The sequence below is a fragment of the Gasterosteus aculeatus genome, chromosome X, assembly GCF_964276395.1.
Source record: "Gasterosteus aculeatus chromosome X, fGasAcu3.hap1.1, whole genome shotgun sequence".
Taxonomy (NCBI): domain Eukaryota; kingdom Metazoa; phylum Chordata; class Actinopteri; order Perciformes; family Gasterosteidae; genus Gasterosteus; species Gasterosteus aculeatus.
Window position 1 is genome coordinate 3,791,493 of NC_135698.1, and position 25,992 is coordinate 3,817,484.

At 42.6% G+C, this 25,992-nt stretch overlaps 2 protein-coding genes across 2 annotated transcripts; both read right to left on the reverse strand.

Moving 5' to 3' along the window:
- Window positions 1-400: 400 nt before the first annotated feature.
- calb2a (calbindin 2a) lies at window positions 401-15,066 on the reverse strand. The gene is made up of 11 exons (XM_040163306.2): window positions 14,852-15,066; window positions 11,204-11,280; window positions 11,032-11,121; window positions 10,364-10,444; window positions 8,707-8,763; window positions 7,188-7,265; window positions 5,616-5,671; window positions 5,441-5,480; window positions 5,287-5,340; window positions 2,022-2,093; window positions 401-1,129 (listed from the first exon to the last, which is right to left on the reverse strand). Exons 1-11 carry the CDS (start codon window positions 14,943-14,945, stop codon window positions 1,013-1,015), a joined length of 816 nt encoding a protein of 271 aa, XP_040019240.1. The 5' UTR covers window positions 14,946-15,066; the 3' UTR covers window positions 401-1,012.
- Window positions 15,067-17,158: 2,092 nt separating this feature from the next.
- pnp6 (purine nucleoside phosphorylase 6) lies at window positions 17,159-24,437 on the reverse strand. The gene is made up of 6 exons (XM_040163110.2): window positions 24,185-24,437; window positions 22,365-22,534; window positions 22,159-22,262; window positions 20,541-20,716; window positions 20,257-20,447; window positions 17,159-18,915 (listed from the first exon to the last, which is right to left on the reverse strand). The coding sequence occupies exons 1-6, from the start codon at window positions 24,214-24,216 to the stop codon at window positions 18,719-18,721; spliced, it is 870 nt and encodes a 289-aa protein (XP_040019044.1). The 5' UTR covers window positions 24,217-24,437; the 3' UTR covers window positions 17,159-18,718.
- Window positions 24,438-25,992: the final 1,555 nt, after the last annotated feature.

A 25,992-nucleotide genomic window follows, 5' to 3' on the forward strand; every position in this document is an offset into this window, starting at 1 on the left:
ACAGGCAATATTTATATTTGTCTTGATTTCACATACTTCTTGCGAAGCTGCTTAATGAAGAGAACCAGCAACATCCGAGCGAATCGCTGGTGCTTTTCTTATACAATCTATATAGTTCTAAATTGTGCACCATCTGGCTGTTGTTGCGACTGCATCCATCCTTAATCCTTTGCACGTTTACGCTAGTGAGTTGAAGTTGAGGCACCAGTTTACAGCTGGGGGGCCGTGATACAATAATGAAGTTGGTATGCAGAAGGTCAGCACAAGGAAACATCCCTTTGAGTGTTCAATGGCTCTAAAATATTTAGACTGCCACAAAGTCCAAGACTTAATCTTCTCCACCAAGTCATGACCAACGATGGTAGTTACAAAATAATGTTCATAGAGTGTCAAAAACAAGTTTATGTTAAGACATTTTATTAATATTTCCAATCGACTAGCAGCCAAAAACAAACATTGAAAATTTCAAATGATATCATGGCAATGGAACAGGAGGGCCAAGAGGCCAACACAGACTATAAATTAGATAAATCCAAACACAGTTGTCTGTTATATATATATATATATATATTGTATCTAAGGTTTTAAGATAGAGGGGATGGAGAGGTTCGAGGTTCAAGGGTTATCAACGGGTCAAAAGGTCTTTGGGCATTTGGTCAGGAGTTGCAAGTCAGGCACGGCAGGGATGGCGGGGATGGCGGGGATGTTTAAAGGGTCAGAAATAGTAAAGGAAATGGGTGAGGACTTATAAAGGTGAAAAACTACTGTAGAGGTTTCACACAGGTCAGGTGGTAGAAAAATGAGGGTTTGAGGAGGAAGCGCCTTTGTACGTGCTGACGGTGCACTTGTTCGTTCTGATGTTGTAACGTTAGGGCCGGGTGGGGTATAGGAGAGGGGTATCTGGCACATGCAGCCCGGTATATGTCGCCAGGCAGCTGGACGCGGGCGTGGTCTTGGAAGAGAAAGGACGGGTAGAAAAAGAAAAGGACACAACAAGAGCGAAGAGGAAGAGTCAAACAATGGGCTCCCTGCAGAGGACAATTTCCAGCTCGCCGCGGTAGAGCTTCCCTGCGTCGGACAGGCGCATGATGCTCTGCTTGTAGCCCGTCAGGTTCTTCACGTCCTCCTCCTGAACGGGAGAGAGGGGGTTGTGGGGAAACAATGGGAGATTTTCAGACAGAGGTAAAAAAAAGGACTCTAATAATAACTGAATGCATCACTTACTGCGCTGCCAAGCAAACAGAGTCTTGGTGCTCCTGTGCTGTTTGCACATATTTCAATCGGCTAATATGCCTACATTTGGTCCCATTCTATGCAAATTAGGCTAAAGAACAGTCCAATTGACAGAGGTCAGTGGTTATAACTAGGGCTGTCAACATAAACTTCTTAATCCATGCGATTAATGCGGCTGAGATTAAAGCAACAAAATATTTTAACATAGTTATCGTAACTTTGTTTACTCCTAAAGAAGTTGACCTCGGAAACGAAACGGCCGCTAGTTACATCGGAGAAAGCAAGACGGTGGCAGAAGATGGATTGGAGGTAAAACAAACAGAGGCGCAACATACAGTAGATAACTGTGCAGAGGAATTCCTCCACGTGTCAAACTGAAGGGGGGTGAGTGGCAAACGGACCACTCAAAGCACCGCTATGCTAAGCTAGCTGCTAGGCTGCTTCCATCTGAACATCTAACGTTAGCCAGCGCGGCACACAGTCTGCGGAGATCCAACACTGCGTCCCTAAAAGACGTGGTTTGAAAACGTTCTGGCTAAATGTGGGGAGATTGTTGGCACTTCAGACACAGCCGTTAAAGGATGGAGAGTTGAGGGCAAAGTGCACGAGGACAACGGGAAGAGTCGCTAGTTCCACCAGGCGGAATTCTGCCTCCAAGATGATCAAATGTGTGTAGTTTTGTGTTTAAAATAACATTAACAATTAAAATACACACAATACAAGCTCATAAAAAGCAAACGGTGCATTTTGGTATCAACAGGGTTGCAGCGTACTGGTGTGCATCTCACCTTCTTGTTTGTCTGGTAAAGGTCTCGTAGCAGGGCATCTAACTCCATCTCATCAATGTAACCATTCCCATCCTGAAAGAGAATGACAGAAGCATGCCACAGATTTTATTTACAAGCGACTGTAATGAATTAAGACGATGTCATTGGAGTGATATTGGTAGGTATTTGAACTACAGCTGAACAATATGCAGCTGCCTTCTACGGCAGAATTTGTTTCTAGTTTTTACCAAAATATATACAGTGCGGGGAGGCTATATTTAGATGCTGAGCTTCCTGATGTGTGTGGCCTGCTCTGCTGCTCATTCAATATTGTAAGCCAGCCTTCAACAATGCACCAGCCAATGACCATTCATGACAGATGACATTTTATAAAAGACTTCCCCATTCACAACTGCAAAGTCAATGCGGAGCCACTTTGCTAATTAATGAGTTGGGTCTCACACTAAAAATTTCCTGTCTGGGGCCAAGAAATAAGTCCAAGTTGTTGGAAATCTTCCCTTGGCAAGTGGAACAAAACCATGTTCTGTACATCTAGGCTCGGTCTCACGACGACTTCAGAGCTGAGTGCCTTGCCAGTCAAGTTTTTTATTTTCAGAGAAGAGAGAGAGTCTTTGATGTTTATAAGCCTAGATTGAAGTGTCCCAGATCCAAAGATCCCAGGAATAAAGTGGAAATTATCCTTACTTACACTTTAAGTATGAAAGAACCACAACTTTTGCAGGGTTATGGGAAAGGAAGCACCATCCGGTATGGGCTAGCGTGTCCAAGTAGCAAGACATCTTGAAATTACAGATATTTTTAAAGGTTTTGCACAGTTTCGGGCTGGTGGCCCCGTGAGCCATTTTAGAGTTCAGCTGACCGGCCGCTCTGCGCCCTGCCGGCGATCTCTCAGTGCTGCAGGGGCCGAGCACATAATGATGGAACTAATTACACCCACAAATGGTAGCGCTATATTCCCACAAATAGTCGACATGAATGAGTCGACACAGCTCATCTATTTTCAACTCTGTCTTTTGCAAGTGAATTAGCTACAGAGAGGGCTTGACTTCAGTCCAACCTGAGGGATGGATACTGCTCTTATTTGGCCGCGGGGACCTTTAGCTGTATTGCATAGACTTCATTGAGAGTAATATGCAGCGTGGCTCTGGAAGATTAGCACCCTGTGCCAGTAATGTTTTTTTTCAAGGTTTTGGAACTATAGCGTCGGATTGGTTCATTCCTAGAGCCAAATGTTGAATATCCATGTGCCAATTATTAGGTTTTTTACCTTTAATTTCTCTCTATCAACAGTTTTTGAATCAGTACAGAACAGACATGTCTCACTTCAACAGCAAATATTCTATATGATCTACTTTGAAATGATGCTCACAGTGCCATAGGGCATGTTATTTTTCCTTAAACAAGCAATTGAAGTATCCAATGGCGTAAATATACTCACTACTTCACTGTTCACGTTTTTCGAAACATAATTAATGTTAAAGACAATAAATAAAACCATGTCGTGAGAAGGCAGAAAACACATTACAGAGTAAATTTTATGTAAAAGAAAATAGAGCTTTCAGAACATTGGAACTAACCGAACAACAGAACAGAGTCGGCCTTCCCGCATCCCACTAGATTATGGAAGATCACTCGTGCCGATAAAAGCTCCAAAAGATTTCATAAACAAGAACCCAGGATTTATAAGATAAGCACCTGTCCCCTGTTACTCGGCTCTGTTCCCGTCCGCCTTGTCCCATATTGCTCCCTGTGGCCCCTCCACCAATCTAGTGCTAATTTGGAAAATGAAGGCATTAACTGAACCAGTGCTCACAGACTGTGATCTGTTTCCAAAGGCACAGGTGTGTCAAGTCTGACTCATTTCCTCAGGTAATTCAGGAGCGCCGTAAACAAGGAAACTTTCCTAATCATGATTTTACAAAAGGAGGAAACTTTAAACAGTGCAGAGTAGGGGTGTAACGATTCATCCACTAAATCGATTAATCGATTCATATTCCTGCGATCCAACTGAATCGATCTGTGCTCCGCAAATCGGCATTCCGGACGACATCGATTGAAATGGTACATAATCGATTGTATCGATACTTGGAAACTGCACATTGGATTTAAGCACAAAAACGGTGTGGATGTGTGTTTGTTTGTTTGTTTGTTTTTTAGCACTTTAGACACGTTAACGTTACTGGATTCAGTCTGCCTGTCTGTGACGTCATCAGTACGCAGCGGCAGCCGCGCGAAACTCTGAACAACAACAAAACACAGCGTGGTAGAGACGACTGCGAGCGAGACATTTACAAACCAACTTATCGATCCAGCGCGTGGAAGCATTTTGGCTTTTGCAAACAAATAAGTCGGTCGCTGTTTGTAGAATATGTAGAAGCCAAATAAAAAAACACGGAAACACAACGAATCTTTCCGGCCATCTACTAAGGCGCCTTGGGATTAAACAACGCCGACAGTCAGGACCTCTAGCAGCGTCACCGCTGCAGCAGCAGCAGCAGCAGGTAACTCCAGCTCTGCAGACACCTCAGGCCTCGCCAGCACCAAACTCAACATCACAGTAACAATTGCCAAGTTTAGCTGTAAAGACATGCGACCCTACAATGTGGTTGAAAATCCGGGGTTCTGTAATTATTGTGTAATGTTTACATTGAAAATGGTTGCACAATAAAAGGTTAATACATTTGCCATTAATTGTTGTTTTCTTGTTTATAATATCCATAATTAAAGTAAAGTAAATTAAACTTACTGAATCGATTTCAAGTCACTGAATCGAATCGAATCGTTCTAAATTAACCCAGATCGTCCATGAATCGAATCGTCAACCATGAATCGCGATTCCAATCGAATGGTTGTTAAAGTGAATCGTTACACCCCTAGTGCAGAGTCACCCAGACAGTCCGGACTCTTCTCTTTCTTACTCTGTTGCGATTGGTTCTTCTTTTATAGTGAAATGCTGCTGCACACTCGCTACGTCCTGTCAGCGTGTTAGCATTTTAGCAGTTCTTTCCCCCCCCATTGCGCAAATCCTCAGACAGAACGTGACAGTCAACAAGAGAGAGTCTCCCAACCGTGCTCATTTGTTATAGAGTTGTTCATGATTTCAAATGTTTAGCGCTCTATGCGAAAGGGCTCTGATTAATGAACATATTCTTTCATTTGAAAACAGAAGCCTTGTATTGCTGTGATTTACTATTTAAGAGATGATCACACCTTTAGTGTTTGGCTGCTGTTTCTTTATTGCTCCCTTGAATGAAATGTCGCCTACCTTGTCATAGAAGGCGAAGATGGCATTGAACTGCTCAGTGGTCAACTTGACACCCTGCAAAGAAAAAACAGGAGAAGGCAAAAACTCAACCACTGCTACACTAAAGTTCTTCGCTGATGTCAATTGTGTAAGGCCATTTCTTTCTGCGCCGTACCTGGAATTTGAGTAAGAAATTCTCCTTAACGGGGAGCAGCCTGGGGTAAAGAAGGACTTCATTAGCAACAATAGTTAAATTATTCAAATACATTGGTCGTGAATTAACATCAGCAGACCATCTGTCTTAACATTTACATAAACTGTGAACAGAGGCAAGACAAATTGCACATTACCTGGCCATCTCTGACAGGCCCAACTTCCCATCTCCATTCAGATCAAACATCCTGAGCTACAAAGTAGAAGCAGAACAGAGACAGGACGGGACAAAGGAGAGAGACTGAAACAGCCGTTTTTATAGGTATGTGCTGTCAAGAGGAAGGCAAATATGGTCCCATGAATTTAATAGACAAACGGAAACAGACTGGAAAGTTTGTACTTTTATTATATATCAGGTTTTTTTTATTATTACGAATGTTTAACAAGAGACGTGTAGAGTGATTTTCTTGGGTAACCTGAAAAAATAAAAAATAGTGACTACTTCTACTTTTTTAAAAATATTTTTGACAAATGTCTGGCTTCTGAAATGTGTTGTACACATTTTTATTGCACACATATTTGATATGAAAACATTTTCATATCAATTCATCACCATTTGTGACAATTTCTGACAGTCGTATCAAATAAAATCACCCATCATTTAGCTTTTCTACAGGTTCCAACATGATATCACCAGCACAGTTGAATGATATTGGTGCCTGTGAATCTACAATTCATTATTTTTGATCTGTTATTATTAGTACGTGAAAGTCAGCTTCTTTCCGTTGATTATATCCTTACCATCCGCAGCTAAAATAGTGGCATGAAGAAACAACAACGGCCGAGTGTATCTGAGAGTGAGCTGTGGAAACCTGCGTCTGAAAAATCAGGTCAGCTCTAGGGCTTCCAGGACAAAGCAGATGTGAGCACATCTGTGCTGTAAACCTACAACCTGCAGGACATGAACCGCCACCAACACGATAGGCCTCTGAGTGCCTACGGGCAGAGGAACGCTTGATATGTTCATTTCATAAAGACTGCATGTGGCTCACAGTGTTTCTGTGGGACTTAATGCTGATTATGAGGTGTCAGTTGTATTTAAGTTTAGTAATTTACAGTCATTTGTTAACACTTTGAGAGGCACTGATGCAAATCAATACCTGGTGTAGTTTTGCCGCGTCACATCATCCGCTTCTGGGCGGCAATTTGAAAGACCTGCAGTCTTCCTAATGGCCATCAGGCTGCAACTTCTTTGGTTTCCAAAAAACGTCCATTTGTATAGAAATCTTTAGGTAAACGAGCCTACTTCTCACATGATTTATATTTGTGAACATGGGTTTATTAAATGCTCTTAGGGCGTAGCTACCTTGTGATTAACTTTGTTCTCTGGTCCGGGAGTCATCCGTTTTTTTTTTTGTCTTAGAACTTTATCCTTTCACGGCATGTTTTAGTTCAAGGAACGTACACCTTTTGGTTGCCCAAAAATGTCTTATTCGGCATTCACTTATGAACCAGTACAGTGCAAACTGAGACATACGTGTAAATGCAAGGGAACACGTTTCAGGAATAAGAAGGTAACAATGTGGGAGCATCAAAGGTCAACATCCTCTGTATACTTAATCCTCCCTTCTTTTCCACAATTATTTTAATGGTTTGAGTTTATCCAAAACAGCTTGATGGCTCAGACACCAAGACAACTAATTGTCTGCACTATCGTGGCTTTAGGCCAAATTTTGTGCCAACTATGTATGAGAAATATGAAAACTTACTATGGTCTGTGTGTACTCCTGGAGCTTCTTGTCATCGTAGTGTCTGTTGGCCTTCTGCAGCAGGTCTGACAGGAAGCCCTGAGTAGATTTAAGAATAAAAGAAAGAAATGAGGCATGGAACAGTATGTACTATTAAATAAAGAGCAGCAATATGAGAGATGTTTTTTAAAACCTGCACAGTGTAGTTTTTACAATTTTAGGGGCTTCTATGGCTTTCAAATCAGTCGATGAATGACGAAAAGGAGCAAACAAAGAAGAAGAATACAAAGACAGGTTAAAATAAAATATAGTGTAGAGGCAAGTAAGGACAGAAGGAGGGTAACAGGTAAACAGAAAGAAGAGAAAACAACAGAGACAGAAAATGTGATAATGTTATTTTATCAAGTGATCTTGTGTTCTTTATTAAAAATTTGAATCCGCAGAGGTAAGAGTGACTACAGCCTTTACGTACATTAAGTGCAGCCATTATCTCACATCACTTCAGCTCTTGTGTCGATACAATCACATATTCTCATCTCCACCATTTGAGAAAGCTGTCCAAAGGCCACACCTGAGTAACTCATCTGCATCTGGTCAGCCGGAAGGAATGTGATCCCCTATCAACCCGAGCAGCCCGCTCTGTACTTCACACGTGATTGCTGACCCCATTAATGGTGAACTCCCAAGTGCGGACTCTCTCCTTTATGTAATTTGGAAAAACATTTCACTGGAGGTATCGAAGTGAAAAACAACTTTGAACTTTTTTAATTCTGAAATGCTTTTTTGAATCTGAAGCCTCACCTGGAAAAACCACTCATGGTCTTTAGGGGATTTCCTGTGGAGCATCCCCTTGACTCTCAGTCAAATCTGCTGTCAGGCTTTACTGACCCACGTGCTCAAAGGATTTTTAAAAGGAAAAGATGACTATATTTTTGTATTTGGGTTATCTGTGGACTTTATATAAGAGAGTGGATAAGCACACTCCCCACCTATTTCTATTCTTTTTCCCAAGCTGGTTCAGAATCACTATAGTGGGGGAATAGTTACTTATAAATACTTACTAATCACAACACACAAAAAGAGGAGAATTATTTTTGTTTGTTTCCTTTCTTTTATTGATGCACAGCAATGTAGCATCTGGGAGGGGATAAAGAGAAAATTTTGCTACTTGCAACTTTAACACTCCAATTTAATTAAAGGTTTAAGGAATACATCCAGGCGATGATAAAACATAAACACATCACTAATACAGTGGTATTGATATAGATAAATACAATCTAAAAGAATACAAGAAAAGACATGGAATATGCTTTTAGCAGCTACTGTTTGGGTTGGGTGCTCGGCTAATAAGCATTTAAATGTGTGTGTGTGTGTGTGTTGGGGGAAAAGAATGGAAAAAGACAATAAAATGAGAAATAATTATGACAAAGTAAACATATGAATAAAAACAATTATTATAAGATTAGTTATGCTTCTCATTGGGAGACCAATGAATATCTATTGTCAGGTCTGCTATGTGTTACACTGAGTCGCAACAAACCTTCAATTCATTCGCTTCAATGTAGCCGCTGCGATCTGTATCGTATCGCCGCCATGCCTGCAAGAAATCACCAGAACAAAGGAAACATTGGATTGAAAGCAGTTGACGCGCTGATGTAGGAGGCGCAGAGACATCTACATGTCTTTTCTTCCCTACGTAAACCTTCCTCCCTTTGTTGCTGAGCAGAAATGGTTCCATTGGGATTGACCACACGCTCAATCACACGGCCTTCAATACAATCCCATTCTCCGGCATACAGAGCAGAGGGCGGCCGGAGACAGGGACCGGAATGAGGCAGGGAACAAAAGTCCTTTTAACAAATGTTTTAATCTAGCAGCTGTCCCTGTCCGAAGAAGGGCTCCTTATCAAAGATAGATGGCCTCCCTCCCTTCCCTCTCCTCCTCCTCCTCCTACGCCTCTGCTCCTCCTCTGGGCTCGTCAAAGAGGAGTTACAGTGGTGTATCCATTATATATGACTCTGAAAATAGAAGGCTCTGCTTCCTCATTCCAACTCTTTCAAAACATCTCTGCCCACTTCCTCCTCCCAGAACCTTGCAACAAAGACGGATTAATCCCCTCTCTTGTTTTATTCTTTCAAAGTCTGCCGCTCAACTTCCCATCGACATTTCATTTACGTCCCCTCGGTTCCTGCGTTCTCTTGTTTGCCCTTTGTTTCCTTCTCTCCACACCGTCCCCTTCAGTCATCCTCCTTCTCTCATTTCGTTGTTCCTTTTCAATATGCCACAGGAGACAAGGACAGTCTCTGGCAGACATGTAAATGCTTTCTAATTGGTGCCATTCTTTCATATCGTCAATGAAATCTGCCGTTTCCTTATCTTCTAGTTATTTTGTGGAATTAATGACTTCCTCTTTTCTCGTGCATTTCATCACACACCTCGGCCTGCCGAGGACGTTTCTTTACTCCAACTACCAGTTATTATTCATTATTAACATCTGCACCGAACACAACTATAGTATATGTTTAACTCTTCATATATAAAGGGTTTCTTAAACACACCACTTGGTTTTAATAACAGCACTGAACCACTTTTGTTATAGCAAGGTTTTGATAGTAACTAGTCACCTACGATTAGCTTTGTGCGTAGCTAGTGTGCGAATACTCGTTAGCTGAATTGATTTGGTGCTTTTCTGACTCATTGTTTTGTTGGTGACACCTTCCAATTGTAGACGTTACGCTTGTTATGAACAAATCTTAAAACTTCTCTCTATCAACCCCTTGAAAACTGGGATAGTTTCCATTGGTATCCATTGTTTTCTTATTCCTCATTCCTTATAAATGAATTATTGTGTGGAGTATAATATGTCAACTATAAAAGAATGGAATTTACTCTCCATATGTGTTTATTTGTGCGTGTCCTGTGCATTTCTTAAAACACGCTTATTAAAGTATTAACCCTGTTCGGTTGAGTCAATGTTCACGATTAACCGCCAGGTGCGAAATAGTACACCTTCCACAATAAACGGGATGAATCCGAGAAATCAGTTGGTAGGCAGCGGCGAGAACCTGCAGGCCGTCTCTCCTCCCCGGCTGACCGACTCTGGTCTATAATGAATGGTCGGTTAAAGACATCGTGTCCTGACTAATGGCAGAACCGTTGTAAGTGAGAATTTAGCAAAAGGGAACGATCGGTCTTACCGCCATGAACTCAGCACTGGAGCTGACAAACTCTCTGAAGCAGAGCAGGAAGTTCTCTTCTGTTGGGAGAATCTGGGCCAGCTAAAGAGAAAAAACGACAAGGGAGTGGTGAGAACACATGGTGATCGGGTTGAGATGCCGGGAGGGAAAGGATGGAGACTAGGTAGCTTTTTGTCTGCCTCAAATGGCCAACTCGGACATAAATAATAGAGAAGCCGGGCTGTGCCTAGGTAGGAATTCTTAAGAAATCAAATTTAGGTTCAGACAAAGCCTTCGCAACAACTGAACCTTTGACTAAGATTTTCCATGCGGTAGGTGTATTATTGATATCACAGAAGGGCCTTCTTTTTGCCTTTATGTTAAATCCTGATCTGAAAATAGTAAAATCGAAGGAGAGCAACATAACAAACTGACACTCCAATGAGACCATCATAAAGACTGTATTTATGAAATCAATCTGCTATTGATCAAGTCTTGCACTTTATTGCTCCGGCTGTGAGTTTTCTTAGCTTTTCCTCTTCCTACTCGCTACACAAATAGAAGTGGCATCAATCCAATTCAAATTAGTTAATACTTTGTCTATATTATATATTGTACAACATCTCACTGACACAAAAAAGGACATTTTTATTGAAAACCTAAAACAAGGAACGATCTCCAGGCCTTACCTCTGACATCTCAATTCGTCCGTCTTTGTTCTTGTCGAAGTTCTGCATGAACTCCTTCATCTTTTCTCTGAATATGGGGTTTGTCGGGTCCTGGAAAACATTTGTACTTAACACAAGTGAAACACGAGTGGCCATGTCTTGCATGTGTTTAATCTTCAGTCGTTGAACTCACCACCCCAGCTCCTCTCCGGGCCGTCTCCAACTCCTTGAAGAAGTTCTCCAGCTCCTTCCCCTCGATGTAGCCATTGCCTGGGAGACACACATAGCCATGAAGCTAAGCTAATGCACGCCAGGTGCATTTCAGTGTCGCTAGAGTAAAGTGTCAAACCAGATGCGCTTGATTTTGACCCAGCGTTTATCCAAACGTGAGCCTTTGAACAGCGACTCTCATCCTTCCCCTTCGGGCACAACAGATTAGACCAGCGATTCCCAAAGTGTGGGCCGCGAGAGGTCATTTACAATAAATGAATAAAATATTTTTAATTTTCAATTTTGAAAAGTTTGAAATTAATATAAAAATATGTCAAATGGGGCGCCCTCTTGTAGTATTAAAGTGAATACATATGAGCTCCGGAGAAAATGGTATACAAAACATACATTGTCAGTTAATACATTTTTAATCGGTTAAATTCTTAAGGTCATTTAATCATCCCTAGTTTTTCTTGGTTTACAAAGGTGATGATACACGGGACGGCTTCTTTTATTCCACAGCGATCACTCCTGCTGTCAGCTGCTGGGACGAATCCACGTGGATAACAGCGCAGGGTGAATTTCTACCACCTTCTTTTTTTTCCACATGGGCTTGTGAAAGCGGGGATATTTTGTCAAGACCAACTGATGTTTTAAAAGGTTTCAACCTTGATTCACAGAATACTGTCAGTATTTTGGATAGAAAAGTGTCACTTTTATCCACAGGGGTCCATCCTAAGAAGATGTCCATCACATGTCTTAGATTCTGTCATTAAAGATTTAGCTCCGGGACAATAAAGTCGATTGTCTTCTTATCTTATTTCATGCTGCTCTGCTGCCCTGACAGTACCTATTCAGAGGACAAACGAGTGTGCCCGCTTCACCCAGGTAGTCTGTGAGCCCGTGCCAACATCCCATCAACAAGCCCGCTGAATGGATGGACAGATGGCTCCAAACGATGTGACTAGCTGCTTCAATGAAACCCTGGAAGGCAGAGCTGCCTCATTAAACACTAACGAAGATTATTATGCCATCAACTTCCCCTCTTCTTTCTAGCTCCCTCTCTCGCCATATCCAACCAGCAGTTTGGCTTTGTGCGGCTATCCGTGTGTGTGTGTGTGTGCGTGTGTGTGTGCGTCTGTAGCGGTGTTGTGTGAATGGGTTCCTCAGCAATGTTGCTGTTTCAATAAGTGGAACGGTAAAAAGGCCTCGCTGCTATCGAGCCTCCCTCCTGTGGGTCTTATTGACATTTGGCGCTCTGGAGGGGAATGGCCCGCTTGATAATTAAACAGACTATGATGTGATTAACTACAAGGCAAACTACATGAAATGGAGAAGAAGAAAAAAAATAGATTTATGAGCAGATTACTCCAGAGCGCTCGCACACCTCCAGTGATCGCGGCCAGAACATCTGTTTGTTCTGCGCTTTTTCATATCGGCAGGATGAACGCTTGCGTTCCCATTTAGCCTCTTAAGACACTACAATGTGCTCGAGGTACATTTTTTTCTCTGAAATGTTGCAGTAAACTGGCCCAAGCACACACATAAATCATCCCTTCCCTGAAGATACGGCTCATGGCTGCCTTCAGCGCACTTCCCCGTCACTCAACCTAAATGTCGCAGAGCCAGTTTTATATGTCGTAATGAGGCGGCTCCCATCGACACGGGAACATGAGAGGTTCCCAAAAACACTTTGGGCCCAAATACAGCGTTTTGAATGGAGGCTTGTTACAATCCCAGGAGAGCCGCTTGATTCTAAAATTCAACGCCAGTGGGAAGCTGTGCACACTAAGGGCATACTTAAGTGCATTTGCCTTTCAAAGTGCAGCCCTGTCTATTCAAATATTTTGTGATGAGACCGCGGCTGGGTCATTTCAGGAAATGGATTTTGCTCGATGCCGCCAGATTTCCATACGCAGGTTAATAAAAAAAACAATTGACAGCCAAATCGCTATAATTAGCAAAAGGAACTTCAGTTGTTTGCGGCTTTGAAGCGCATGAATAGAGAAGGCCCGACGGAGACAGAGAGACGAGAGGGACGCAGAGCGGAGTAACTGCGAAAGACGCAATCCAGATGAGACTCGATCCTGGTGCCAACGGGGGAATATTCGGTTTCATCATCTCTAGGTGCATTGTCTCCTGTGTATTTTCATCCGCAACTCGGGAGATGTTTACTCAATCTGAAAAAGCAAATTGGCTCTCCTCTCTCTTCCTGCCGAGCCGGGAGACACTCCCAGTAATGAGAGCAGAATTTAAATGCCGTGGCCAAATCTGTTGATGCTCACTGGTTGTATTTGATTTGTAAAGCGGCTCGTCGCAAAGCGCAGTATGTAAAGCACCTCGGGACTTTAAGGCACCTGGGTGGTAGGAGTGACATCCTGGCAAGGGGGGGAGAAAAAAAAAGATGTAAAAACAACAAAAGCTCGTGGCAACTTTGTCTGCACATTGGCTCATGTGGAGGAGCCCAGCTGCTGAGCCCCACACAGACCAGCTCCTGATTTCCCCGCGGAGAGCATTTCAGCATGTGTGCAAGCGTCAAAACAGGTCGCAGTAACAGTGGAATCCCCAGAGCCTGCGTGTGAAACAAATATTAGACGCACACTCACCTTGCTTTCAAGGTGTGTTTTGGAGCATCTCCTTCCTGATCATCAGTTTAAATAAATACCTTTAATCCACAGAAAAAGGATTTCCCCAATCACACGATTGAGTGTTTTACAACGTTTGATGAATATGTTTGAGGAAGAAAGAATACATGCACACAGACATGTTTTTCAAGAGCCCCAAAGAAAGACTGAATTGAAAAATCTGTGCGGGACGCTGAATAAATTATATTAGAGGTCTAAAGCACGGGGCTATTTCACGTTGACAGATATAACATCTCTATGACATAAATGCATATTCATACCACGCTATATGTCCACTGCATTAAGACCATCTTAACATGAGGAATCTTACTGATGGAACCTAAATAAGCCAGTTTTTGATCAGAAATCGGCAGTAGTCAGAGCCTACACGTTAAGGTAACCTTACAAAACCTTAATTACATGACGAAACACTTCTTAATTAACATTAACAGTGATCCGCACCTTGCACATTGCACATTTTAAACATATACTTTAGATAATTGAAAACAATATTTGATTTGAAGGCTTATTGAGAAATCATAATGTGCAGTTAAATAAAAAATACATTTAATGAAATTAGCTGATACAACGTGGTGTCGGGAGCATTTTAAAATTCATTTTAACGACGTATAACTTAAATCAATATCAGGTGTGATATAGGCTGATAAACACGACGGTTAAACACGAGAAGGTCGCATTAGACTACTTTGCTCCACAACCACACAAGAAGACAAAGAGTATTATCTAATGAAAGACAAAATAGACGCAATGAAATTCAGAACGCTATATTATGTTATGGGTGATTTTTCCTTTTCCTGCGGTTTTGTAATACGCAAAAATAGTTTGTTTTATTCGAGGTATTTTTCTCAGAGGAATTTGTCCGCGCATCTTCCCGTGTAATCATCGTCAACCTACCTTCAATCTTCAATAGCAGTGTTATTATCTGCAATCCACTGTTCTCTCCTGACTTGCAATTACTTTTAGGAAGAAAACACAAAGTGTCCTACCGTCGGAGTCGAAATGTTTCCAAATGTCGAGGAACTGGGACGCGGTGACCTCGGCCAGGTGCAGGTGAGGAGGCTGCTGTGCTTTGTCGGCCATGATGCTTCTTTTGAAAGGATGCTGCTTGCTGGGTCAGAAAACAGAAAAAGATTTCCAACCGCTAACTTTTCTGTGTCTCTTGTTCAAACACACCCCCTCACTGTGGCCCCGGCGCGCCGCCCGCCGCTTTTTAACCCCGGCGGAGCAGCGGCAGTGGCGCCGCTCCGCCGCCGGGGGCGCGCTTGCACGGAGCAGAGCGTCATCTGAGTCAGCGCCCCCCCCCTCCCCCCCTCTCTCTCTCTCTCTCTCTCTCTCTCTCTGATGTGGCTCTGTGTGATAGGATGTCTTGGGCACTGCAGTGGACAGACTGAGTGTATAAAAGAGAGAGAGAGAGAATGAGAAAGATGCAGATAGTCAGCAGATCATGTGGTTGTTGCATCATCATGCTTTACAGTAGATCCCATGTGTGTGTGTGAGTGTCTGTGATTCAGTCCACATGTATGCATGTGTGCGTGTGTGTGTGTGTGTGTGTGTGCGTTCCACCCTTACATCTGTGTGTGTATCTAAGCGTGCAGCTCCCAGAGCCGTTCTGCACACTCTGTGAGGCTTTGAAGACTTAATTAGAACGCACACATTAATCACATTTCCCACCCTGCCTCCAGCCAGCAGTGATTAGCCCACAACATAAATGTAAATTCTGAGAAGTAAAAAAAAAACTTTTTCATTAATGGCCCGGCTGATGTGTAGAGGGTAGTCAAAGCCGCTGGATCCTATTAGAAGAACGATATTTAATAAAAGTAGTCCTATATATTTCTTTAATTTACTCCAAGAGGTAATAATATTTCAGGATGAAGTAATATGACTGTAATGAGCAGAAGGGCAAGTATCCCTTAAAGCATTTTCCTGCTGTTGGGTAGAAGAAAAAGAAAATCAATACTATTTTTCAACTGAATTACAGGTCATAATAAAAACAGTTTCATGTGGTTCATTTAATTACATATAAATTTCATTGTAGCTAAAACATGTCTGTTGTGAAAAGGCAACGTTTCACGCTATCAATTGCATCCTTGAAATTGTGTCAACTTTATGGCGGCCAAGACAGTCATGCAGGTTCTATTTGTTCTCACAAACACATCTAGATGAACCAAGTACCATGAGATTCACTTCTCATGCATTATTATTTATTATTATTATTATTTGGGAATTCCAACCAACCCATTTTGTGTGAAATTGATTTTGTTGTTATAAAAACTGCATCTCCTCACTCAGATGGTCTGAGCTCCACAGACACCTGCAGGTCCAAGTGCACTGGTTTAGACCCGGAGCTGCGCTGACATCTGCGGCCCGGGACCACGTGCTTGGCACGACCTTGGCAAATAATTACGCGTCTCTACTCGAACCGAGTCGGCACCGTCATGCATATTGATGCACACGTAGCAGTGCTGCACACTGCAAGGCACCCGCGCTAAACGAGTCCCAATCGCCATCGGGAGAAGCGCTGCGCTCACATGGCCATGCACCAGCTCGCGTGCACGGCAGTGCGCGTGAGCAGCACGTGTGCGTGTGACAAGTGTTCTTAAGAAAGTCAGAGGTTATTTCCTCAGCGGCTCTTTTCACTCTGTAAACGATCACTAAACTGGCTCGGCGACAACAGCTGGTTTTAACGTTACATGTGGCCCGTCGGCAGCCTGCGGGGACTTTAACCACCCCCCCCCCTCTGGTTCTAGACTCGTCTCTACCCCCATGCAAAGCAGGGGAGCCGGCTACTTTGCATCCTCCACCCTCCTGTTCTCCACCCTCCCGTCCTCGTGGAGGGTGCGCGGGCCTCTGCAGTCCAGCGCAGCGCAGGTGTTGCGTTTGCGCCGCCTCGTTCATTTGTATGAATATTTCAGCTCCGCAGCGGGCCGCGCCTCTACGTGCATGAATTATGGAGCAGACGTTTCCACTTCGTCTCACACTCACAGCGTCTTGGTCTGCATGAGGTGTGTTTAAAGTGAAGGATTGCGATAGGAGAGGTGAGGATAGAGAGAGAGGACGTGTGTGTGTGTGTGTGTGCGTGTGTGCGCGCTTCTCCCTTATCTCCCTGATCTTGCCAATTATGGCCTCGTTCACTGTTCATCGTTATCGACGGTAGAAACTTGCGTTCTCCTTGTGAACAGCCGTGGGGAAGTCAGGTGATCCACTAGTCCACTAGCACACACACACACACACACACACACAAACACCCCCACAAACGCGTGCACTCACTTATGACAGAAAAAACAGCTTCCAAATGCTATCTGCACGTTTTATTTGACAACAGCAACATTTTGCATTAAAATAAACTATGTTTGCGTCAATACTGACATTGTGGGTTTACTGTTTGTGAATAAACTGAGACCTGGAAAACAAAAACATTTAGTAATTTTTCAATCAAATAAATGAAAATCGGAAAAAAATGCAACATGGAGTAAAGGGAAATACTGATCATGGATCAGGCATCTTAAAATGGGTCATCGTGGCGCCGAGAACCACAAGGTTCGAGTCCCGGCTGCCCCATGTCCCATGTCCGGGGAGCAATTGTAAAAAGCCACAGGTTAGAAATGTAATGTAAGTCGCTTTGGATAAAAGCGTCAGCTAAAATGACCTGTAAAAATGAATAACTTACATAACAAAAGAGATGTTTATTTTGCATGCAGCAGTTTAAATTCAAATTTTACATTTTGGTGATAGCAGCCGTCACTCTGAGCGGAATTCCTCTTTACGACTTCTGTCAGCCTCTTGATGTTGAGCCTGATACAAACGGCCAAATAGGTGGACTGCAGATTTGATCTTTGGAGCTCTGATGAATGAGACGGTGGAGGGGACCTGGCAGGAGGATCCTGTCCTGATATCACAGGGCGATTGTTTCTAGCGTTCAAATAACAGAGATACAAATGCTGTAATGCTGAGGGAAAATATCAGTACTGCTTGGTGTGGTTACAGGTGGACAAAACCACAGTGAACTACGCTTGTCTTTCAACCAGCAGGAGGGTGAAATGCTGCGTTTCAACCAGTCACCCTTTAAGGCAGTGGTTCGCAAAGGTTCCTTCTTTGTTTTGAATTTATTGCATTATATAAACTTATAAAAAAAATGTTTTCTTTCTAAAAATACACATCATTTGATTTCCCCAGCTTTCAAAGTTTATTTTTCAGTTGGTTTTACTGAATAGAAAAAATGTAAAAGAATGTTCTTTAGATTGCTTCAACTTTGAGACAAATTAATCTTATTACATTCTTGACTATAGAAGTAAAATGAAATTAAAATGTTAAAATGGATGTTAAGAGCAGAGCAGCAACTCACATTTCCCCATTTAATAGTAGGATTTTCAAACTCTATTATTTTTCAGGATGTCACAATGCTACACGAAAAATTATATTTGAAATTAAAACCAATACTAAAATTTCAGATTATTGGCCAACAGCTAATTATTTAATTTTGTAGATTTGTAGATATTACACCTCTGAGAAATAATTTGAGCAAACTGCCTCCATCAAAGTGATTCATAAGGACTGGATCCCGGGTTGTGAGCATCTTCTTGTGGAGCACTGAAGAGCAAACTACACACATTTAATATTTCCAACGTTATTCCAATACCGTAGACTTTTCTAGCTATCACATCCTCATATCATATTGACATTCTAAATATTTGTTTGCTTCGCTCCATACCTCGAACCAAGATACGAAATTGCAATACAAAAATACGTGACAACTTGCCACACATACTTGACCTGGTCCCCTCCCTTTGTTCAACGCTAACGACTTTATTGCAGGACTGGAAATGTGTTTTGTCTGCACGTATCAGATGAAGGTGCTAGATGTTGGCGATGAGCTGGCTGACGAGCCTCTCCAGGTCCTGGGTTCTTCGCTGGGTGGTCCTCAGCACCTCCTCGTGGTTGGCCTTCTCAGCGCTGTCGTAGTCTGTCACGACCTTGTTGGTGACAAGGGACAGACCCAAGACACGCAAGCCGCAGTGACGAGCCACCACCACCTCTGGAACTGTGCTCATGCCTAGAAAGAGGGGAGAAGTGGGTCTTATGAGCGTGATATTTATCGTATAATATTCATAAATGATGTGGTTTGGTATTGTATTTTTCGCAAAAATGATGAGACTTGTACGAGAAGCTTCCCAAGCACATTACATCGATGTTGCAGGAAACTGCTGTAAAGCGATAAAACATCTGTACATCTAAGATGTGCTTCTTTGTAGTCTATATTCAGAGAAAATGTAGTTTCGCAGAGGTCAAGGGAAAGTGTTTAGGAATAGACGTTAGGGGGTAATTCTTTGGACACTTCTTGTCCCTCATTCGGCCTGCTTACCTGCAGCTTACCGGGTCTTACTTTCTTTGTAAGTCAGTGACTATTTACACCACATCAGTTCCTCTTTCTTTCGTCTTTGTTTGTCTATTAACACTGAAACTGACAGCCTCTGCGTTTTGCGTCCTTCCTGTCTGTCCTCCTCCAGGCAAGGTGAAATATATTTTCAAACTTGTTATTTGATTAATTTTAGGGCTGTTTTTAGGCAGCTAGCTTAGCCTGGCGGTTCGTGAAAGGGGTCCGTTTGCCTTCTATTTGACACATGGACGAATTCCTCCGCTGTACGTCGCGCCTATGTTAGTTTTACTTCCAATGCAAAAAGATCTCTCCATCTTAAGGTACCGTCGAGGTCTCTTGTGTCTGACTGACTGCAGCTAACGGTCAACTTTACTTCCGGCACACTGGAAGACGTGGAAGAAATATTAAAATATTTTAGTCTCGACCACATCAACGGCATAGATTAAAGCCCTAATTCATTTAGATCAAATAAACTAAAACATGATTTGCATTTGAACCCTATCTTGAAGAAATAGCAAAGCAATGAACTAAAAAGTGGAAATACGAGTCAGACTTGCAGTGGGCTATACTGTACAAATAAGACCCATATTAGCTATTGGTCAATATTGGTCCAGGGAAATAGGGGAAGCTCTAGATGGAATTGACGAGGTTCTGGATGTTTATCTATGAGACGTATTGAGAAAGCTGCTGACACATTTCAGATAACTCTTTTGGTGCGAGCTGCCAGTTTACAATATGAGATCATGAAGAGAAATAACATCTGCGGAACAGATGAAGCTCTACGCTGCACTGCCCAACAAATTTTGGCAGGTCGGCGTCGCCAAATCTCGCTGCTCACGTTTCCCACTGCTGGAGCGCTGCACAATTCAAATGCCATTTTTATTTGTTCAGGTCGTTCCATCTGTTCCAATCCGAAACTATGAATTCCAATCTGTTTAAATATCCCGGAGCTGTTCCGGATACACTTTCCAGACACATCAGTTTCGCTTTCAGTGGGGACGAGAGAGCCGTACTAACCGACACAGTCAGCGCCCAGCATCTGCAGGAGTTTGCACTCTGCAATGGTCTCGTATGACGGCCCAGCCAGCATGCAGTAAACGCCTTCCTGCAGGAAGCCGCCGCAGCCCTGCTCCTCTGCTGTCTGCCTGGCCACAGCCCTCAGGTCACGGTCATATGCGTCCGACATGCAGGGGAAGCGCTCTCCAAACCTGGAGACACGTTGAACAGCAATGAAATGGGGGGGATGTGGCCGATGCACGAGCTTGACTATCGTAGTCGTGCCTCGGCGTTAGCAGGCGTACCTGATGTCGTTGTGTCCACACAGCGGGTTCTGCCCCGCGAAGCCCGGCATGTTGATGTGATCCTTAAGGATCATGATGTCGCCCACGTTGTAGCTGCCATTAAGTCCTCCCGCAGCGTTTGTCACGATCACAGTCTCTACGCCCAGGAGGTAGAAGACCCGCACCGGGTACGTCACCTGGAGGGACAAATGCGCTGCGATTCAGACACAAGAGGACGTCGTTCTGGTTGTCGCTTTGTCAGTGTTTTGGTTCGTTTAGAAAAAATATATAAAATAACTTAAATCTGGTGTCACTCTGCTAGTGTTGCTTGTACAAACTGATTCAAAGTAAGAAAGTACATCGGTAATATTGTCAAATGTACCTTAGTTGGATAGCAACACAAGTTCAACTCATTTGGTGATTCCACCGGAGGAATTCCATTGGTTGTATCTCTGTAAAGTCCCCACTGAGCACTGGAGCGTCACAATGCATCTGACTTTCTATTACTGTATCTAAATGGAATGTTTGATTCAGTGGGGTTATATGGATCGTTCCCTGTGAAGGCACATCAAAGCTGCGAATACGAAATCCAACCAGGACACAGCGTCTGCAGAGGGCAAAGGTCATCCCCGTTAACCACACACTAGTTTTTGTTTTTTTTCTTACCGCCATCATGATTCTGCAGCGTCATCTAACACACATGGTAAATTGTTAGCCGGTTGTGAGTTATGATTTACACCAAGTCCTGATTGAGGATCATGTGGAGCTTCCCTCTGTCACACAAACAACTAAGTTAAGTGTTTACACACGTCCATGGTTCAATGATTAGAACCACACCAAACAAAAGCTGTGAATGTTTTGCTCATAATGAACGACAAAGTCAGAGTTGAAACCGCCAGCTTTGGCTTAGTTATTCTGCATACTGTATAATTCGCATCAGCAAGTTCTCAAGAAACCAAGAACAAGGAAATTCCTTATGAAGAAATTTAAAGAAGTAAAACAGATACAGCTGCATGACTCACCAAGCGGTTTGCACATGGATGTCATTCAAGATGGATTCAATCATCAATTCATGTATTTACTTTCAGCTTAAAGAACACTAACTTATGTGAACCCAGTATACGAACAATGTAAATCTGAGACACAATACATAAGGTTTAATCAAGGCTAGCGGCATGGATGGCAGAAGTGGCTGCTCCACCACTTTGGTGCAGACTGCTTATGTCCATAACTTTAAAAGGACGAGATGATACCTTGAATTTTTCTCCAACACAACACAAAGCTGCACGTTGTGCGACTTTTATTCTAATACCGCAATATCTATTACATGGGTCATTTGATGCACACATTCACCTCCTTTTCCTTTAACAGTTGGAATACTTGAAATAATTGCTTCATCAACTCCTAATTTCAATGGTTAAGACTAAATGCCTTCAAGCAAATGTTAGCAGGCTAACCTAATTACTGAAAATGAATGAAAAGCATTTTTACTGTGAGGAGACTTACCTAAGCGTCTCGCTATTGCCACATCACGCAGTCCGTGGTACGTCTACGGGCTTTTAATCTTGTTTTTTTAAAATACAATTGTGTGTACAATTGTGGTCGTTCACAGCTCGTCTCGCACATGAAAACAGCGTACCGTGTGTATGTCGTAACCCTCGTAGAAGTGGAATCTCCCCTGCATGCAGACGCAGTCACGGCCCTGCAGGCTCCCGAACACCAGCTGCCCGGCATGGCCCGGCACTGCACAGCACACATTCCGTATGAACAGCTGCTAGCATGCTGCTGAAAAGTTACCAATCGCATGAGTATGAGATAATAAGCAAACTGTCAGGGAAAACTTACCAGTGCTGGTGGGAAAACGTGGTATATCCTCGTAAGGGAACACGGCCTTGTCACCCAAGAGGTCAGCCAGTCCGCCCAGGCCTGAGCCACAGATGATGGCTATTTTAGGACGCTGCTTTGTGTGGGCCAGCAGCCAGTCTGCTGTCTCCTTGTACTCTTCATAACTGTATCTGGAGACAGCGGGAAGAATAAGGATTCGCGTTCAATCTTACCAAACCATAAATCATGACTACTTAACATTATTTCCATTTTAGGACACTGTCTTTACAGAGTGAATAGGAACATGAACTAAATTACAGCTAATTTAGGGGGCAACATATAGCGCTGTCTCCTCTATAGGTAGGATAATGTGAAATAAAAGTACGCCGCTAAAATATCGTCTAGAAAACAGCAAGGGGTTATTACAGCATAAGTACTGCAATAAATATTCAGTATATTTTGTGTGGAAGAAATCAAATGCACATACTGTACACAAGACACTAAAATGTGCTGTCTTATGATCAAAATTTTAACGTGCCGCAAAAACACACTGGTCCACACCTAGATGAAAGCCATCCCTTCAATAGATACTGATTGTTTTTTTTTCTAACCACCAACAACTTAAAAACTGCTGACAAGAAAATGAGTTTAATTCAGCATACTGTGCATTTTGGGTGGATATTTTAAATGTCACAAGGGTTAATTACTGGTATAATCCTTTCTTTCTTTACCATAATGACAAATGAAGAAACTCCTAAAGCTACTGTCCCTGTTGATAACAGGAGGGGAAGAGACTTGACATTTAAAGTGCACGGGACGGAAGATTGTGTAGGAATAAATACAACATTGAGCAACCTACATTTACACCTTTTTTTGCCATGCACAAGCCATATTATTTATTAGGGAATCCTATTCCATCGGAAAAGCCTTGAGGTCCCACATTATCTAGAGTCTCGAACAGTCTTCCTGCATTGAAATATGTTGTCAATGATCTCTGTATGCCTCGAGGTCTGTTAATAAAACCGCATTACACTTACACTTTGGACCCTTTGACACCAGACAAATTTGCAGGAGAGCTTCATAATCTTCCAACATTGTCACCGTGTTCCAAAACACGTGGAAGAAGTAAATGCACTACTGAACTACTGCTTGAGATCATTTTTGAAAATGTTGTTAAGAATATTGAAATTTAATTTACATGTTTTACTGTAATTAGCTAAGATTTTTGCAGATTGTTTTTCCAAAAGCTATTTAGACGTGTATTTTTTTGGCTGGTGGGACTCATAAGGAGTTATTATATAGAACAGTCAGCCACGGGCCTTTGCGTTTAACTAGAAGCAGGAGTGGAGCTGCGGGGCTCGCGCGCGCGGGAGCAGCCGCACGCGGAGCTCTCCGTGGTGCTGCGTGAACTTCCGGGACGGGCCCCAGGCTCTTTGGCAGACGCAATTTCCTCTCGGTTTAACAAGCCTGAGCTGTTGCAGAGCCACGGCGTTTAAAGTAGAGACACAAGTCTGGCCTGTTAAACGAGGGGGCGTGCTGTTACATTCTTTCAAGAACATACGATGCGTCCACCACCTGTAACCCGCGGTTACGTCAGACGGAAAGAAGTCATCTTGGCAGGGAAGCCCTTATAGTGGGCTACAAGTCCTCGGAATGAAGCTCTAATGTTACTCTAGCTCCGGCTAACATCAGCAGAAACCCCACAGAAAAATGCGTTTCAGATAATGAGACCGGCCTTATTCTTTCAACACGACTGGATAGCCTTTAATGTAAGTAAGCTACGGGGTCGCCATGGCGACATTACGCTGCGGTCCACCAACGGCCAGCCCCCTCTGTCTTACCTGCACGGACTGGTGGAGGGTGCGGCTTCCATATCTGATGACGGTTGGGACCGATTAAGCGATAAGACGCGGTTGGTGTCGTGTGTGGCAGAGGCAGCCCGTGCTGAGTTCAGGGTGGTGGAGCAGGAGCGGCTGATGGAGACACTGCTGCGGATGACGGAGAGCGGCGCACAGCGTGCTGCGCGCTGACGTCACTGCGTCCAGGATAAAGGGGCTGGGCCTAAGCCGACTGTGCCGGTGCTTTTCTACAAAACTGATTTTGAGTCACTGAGTTTGGTTAAATTCTTCAAACCAATGCATGGCATGTGCCTGGACTAGAACACGTTGTAAGCTAATAAAAATTACCCCCCTCTCATGCATAAAAAAAACACATGCTCGCACAACAGGCTGCACGACAATTCAAATGCCGACTCATGAGTTCGCAGGAAACAACAGTGACAAACACAAAAGCTGAGTACAAGAGCTGTTTAACGACTGTGAACCTTTACGTCTAGATAAACATTATCCACTATGTTATAATGAAACATCACATACAATATGTACATGTTTAAGACTTTATTGGATGTTGTAATCATTTTGCAAAAAAAGATGTTCAGATTGAGTCGCGTGTGAAAGGTATTCATAAGTGAGGTTCAAAGATTAGTTACCTCACTAAGATACCGGTCCAAACATATGTCATGAACATAGTCAGTCAAGGGGAATAAATGCGTGGAGATTTGTAGATCCATTAAAAAATATCCTGCTGTGTCAGCATGGTTGTTCAAATCCCTGTTAGCTCACTCTTGTCCTTATAATGACCCTTTTGCATGTGTGTGTGTGTGTGTGTGTGCAAGAGAGGGTCCCTGACTGACAAGGTCTTTTGACAGAATTAAGTTATCTCATGTGAATTATAGATATTATTATTATTTCCACATGTTCAACTTGTATGAAACAGGCTATATTTGGTTCAAACTGTGCTTTTAAAAAGTTAAATTCCACACGTTTATTAACAAGTATTAACAGTAACATAGCTTATGATTGTTTTTAAGTAAACCTCAGAAATGGTATACTTGTACATTCGTTGAGTTTGTCTAGGTGACGTTACACTGTAAAAACTGCGATTGGCGTTAATTAATATCTACTAAATAAATAATAGTAATTGTTACATAATAAAAAAGACTAAGTACAGTTTTGAATTACATTGAGCTGAATATCAGAAATGCTGCTTATTTATTAATTACATGTTACTTAAATGTGCTTGAGTAAAATCAGCTGTGAATCACTGAGTAGACTTTAATCATATTTTATGAGTAAAGTTTAATATGCAGGAAAATTATGAATTTTACTCATTTAGAGTACGTTGTTTTCAATTGAGTGACACTTCCGTGCCACGCATTTTGAACCACGTGGACATCCGCTCCACAAGGGATGCTGTTCTCCTGAAGGTAAGATCGGTGTAATTATTGTTACTGAACGAACGCATTAAAACCAAGTTTTTGATGCAGTTTATCATTGTTTTGCTCTTCTGTGAAGTTAACAAACATGCCAACTTTGCTGCGCTGTAAATGTGTTTAAGTCATTAAGCTAACGTTAGTGGTTTTATGTTGTCATGTCGTTCCAGCTAACCTAGCTAGCTAGCTTGGTTAGCTTTAGCTTAGAAGCAGCAGCACACACAGAGACGGATTACGGGTGATGTTTGCAAAAGTAGAAACAAACATTATTGCTTCCAAAGTTTAGTAAAGTAAGTTAATGAGGAATATGAGTTATATGAATATCCCTGCACGTCGTTTAGTACGTAACTTTAACATGACAAGCTGTTGAAAGCAGGC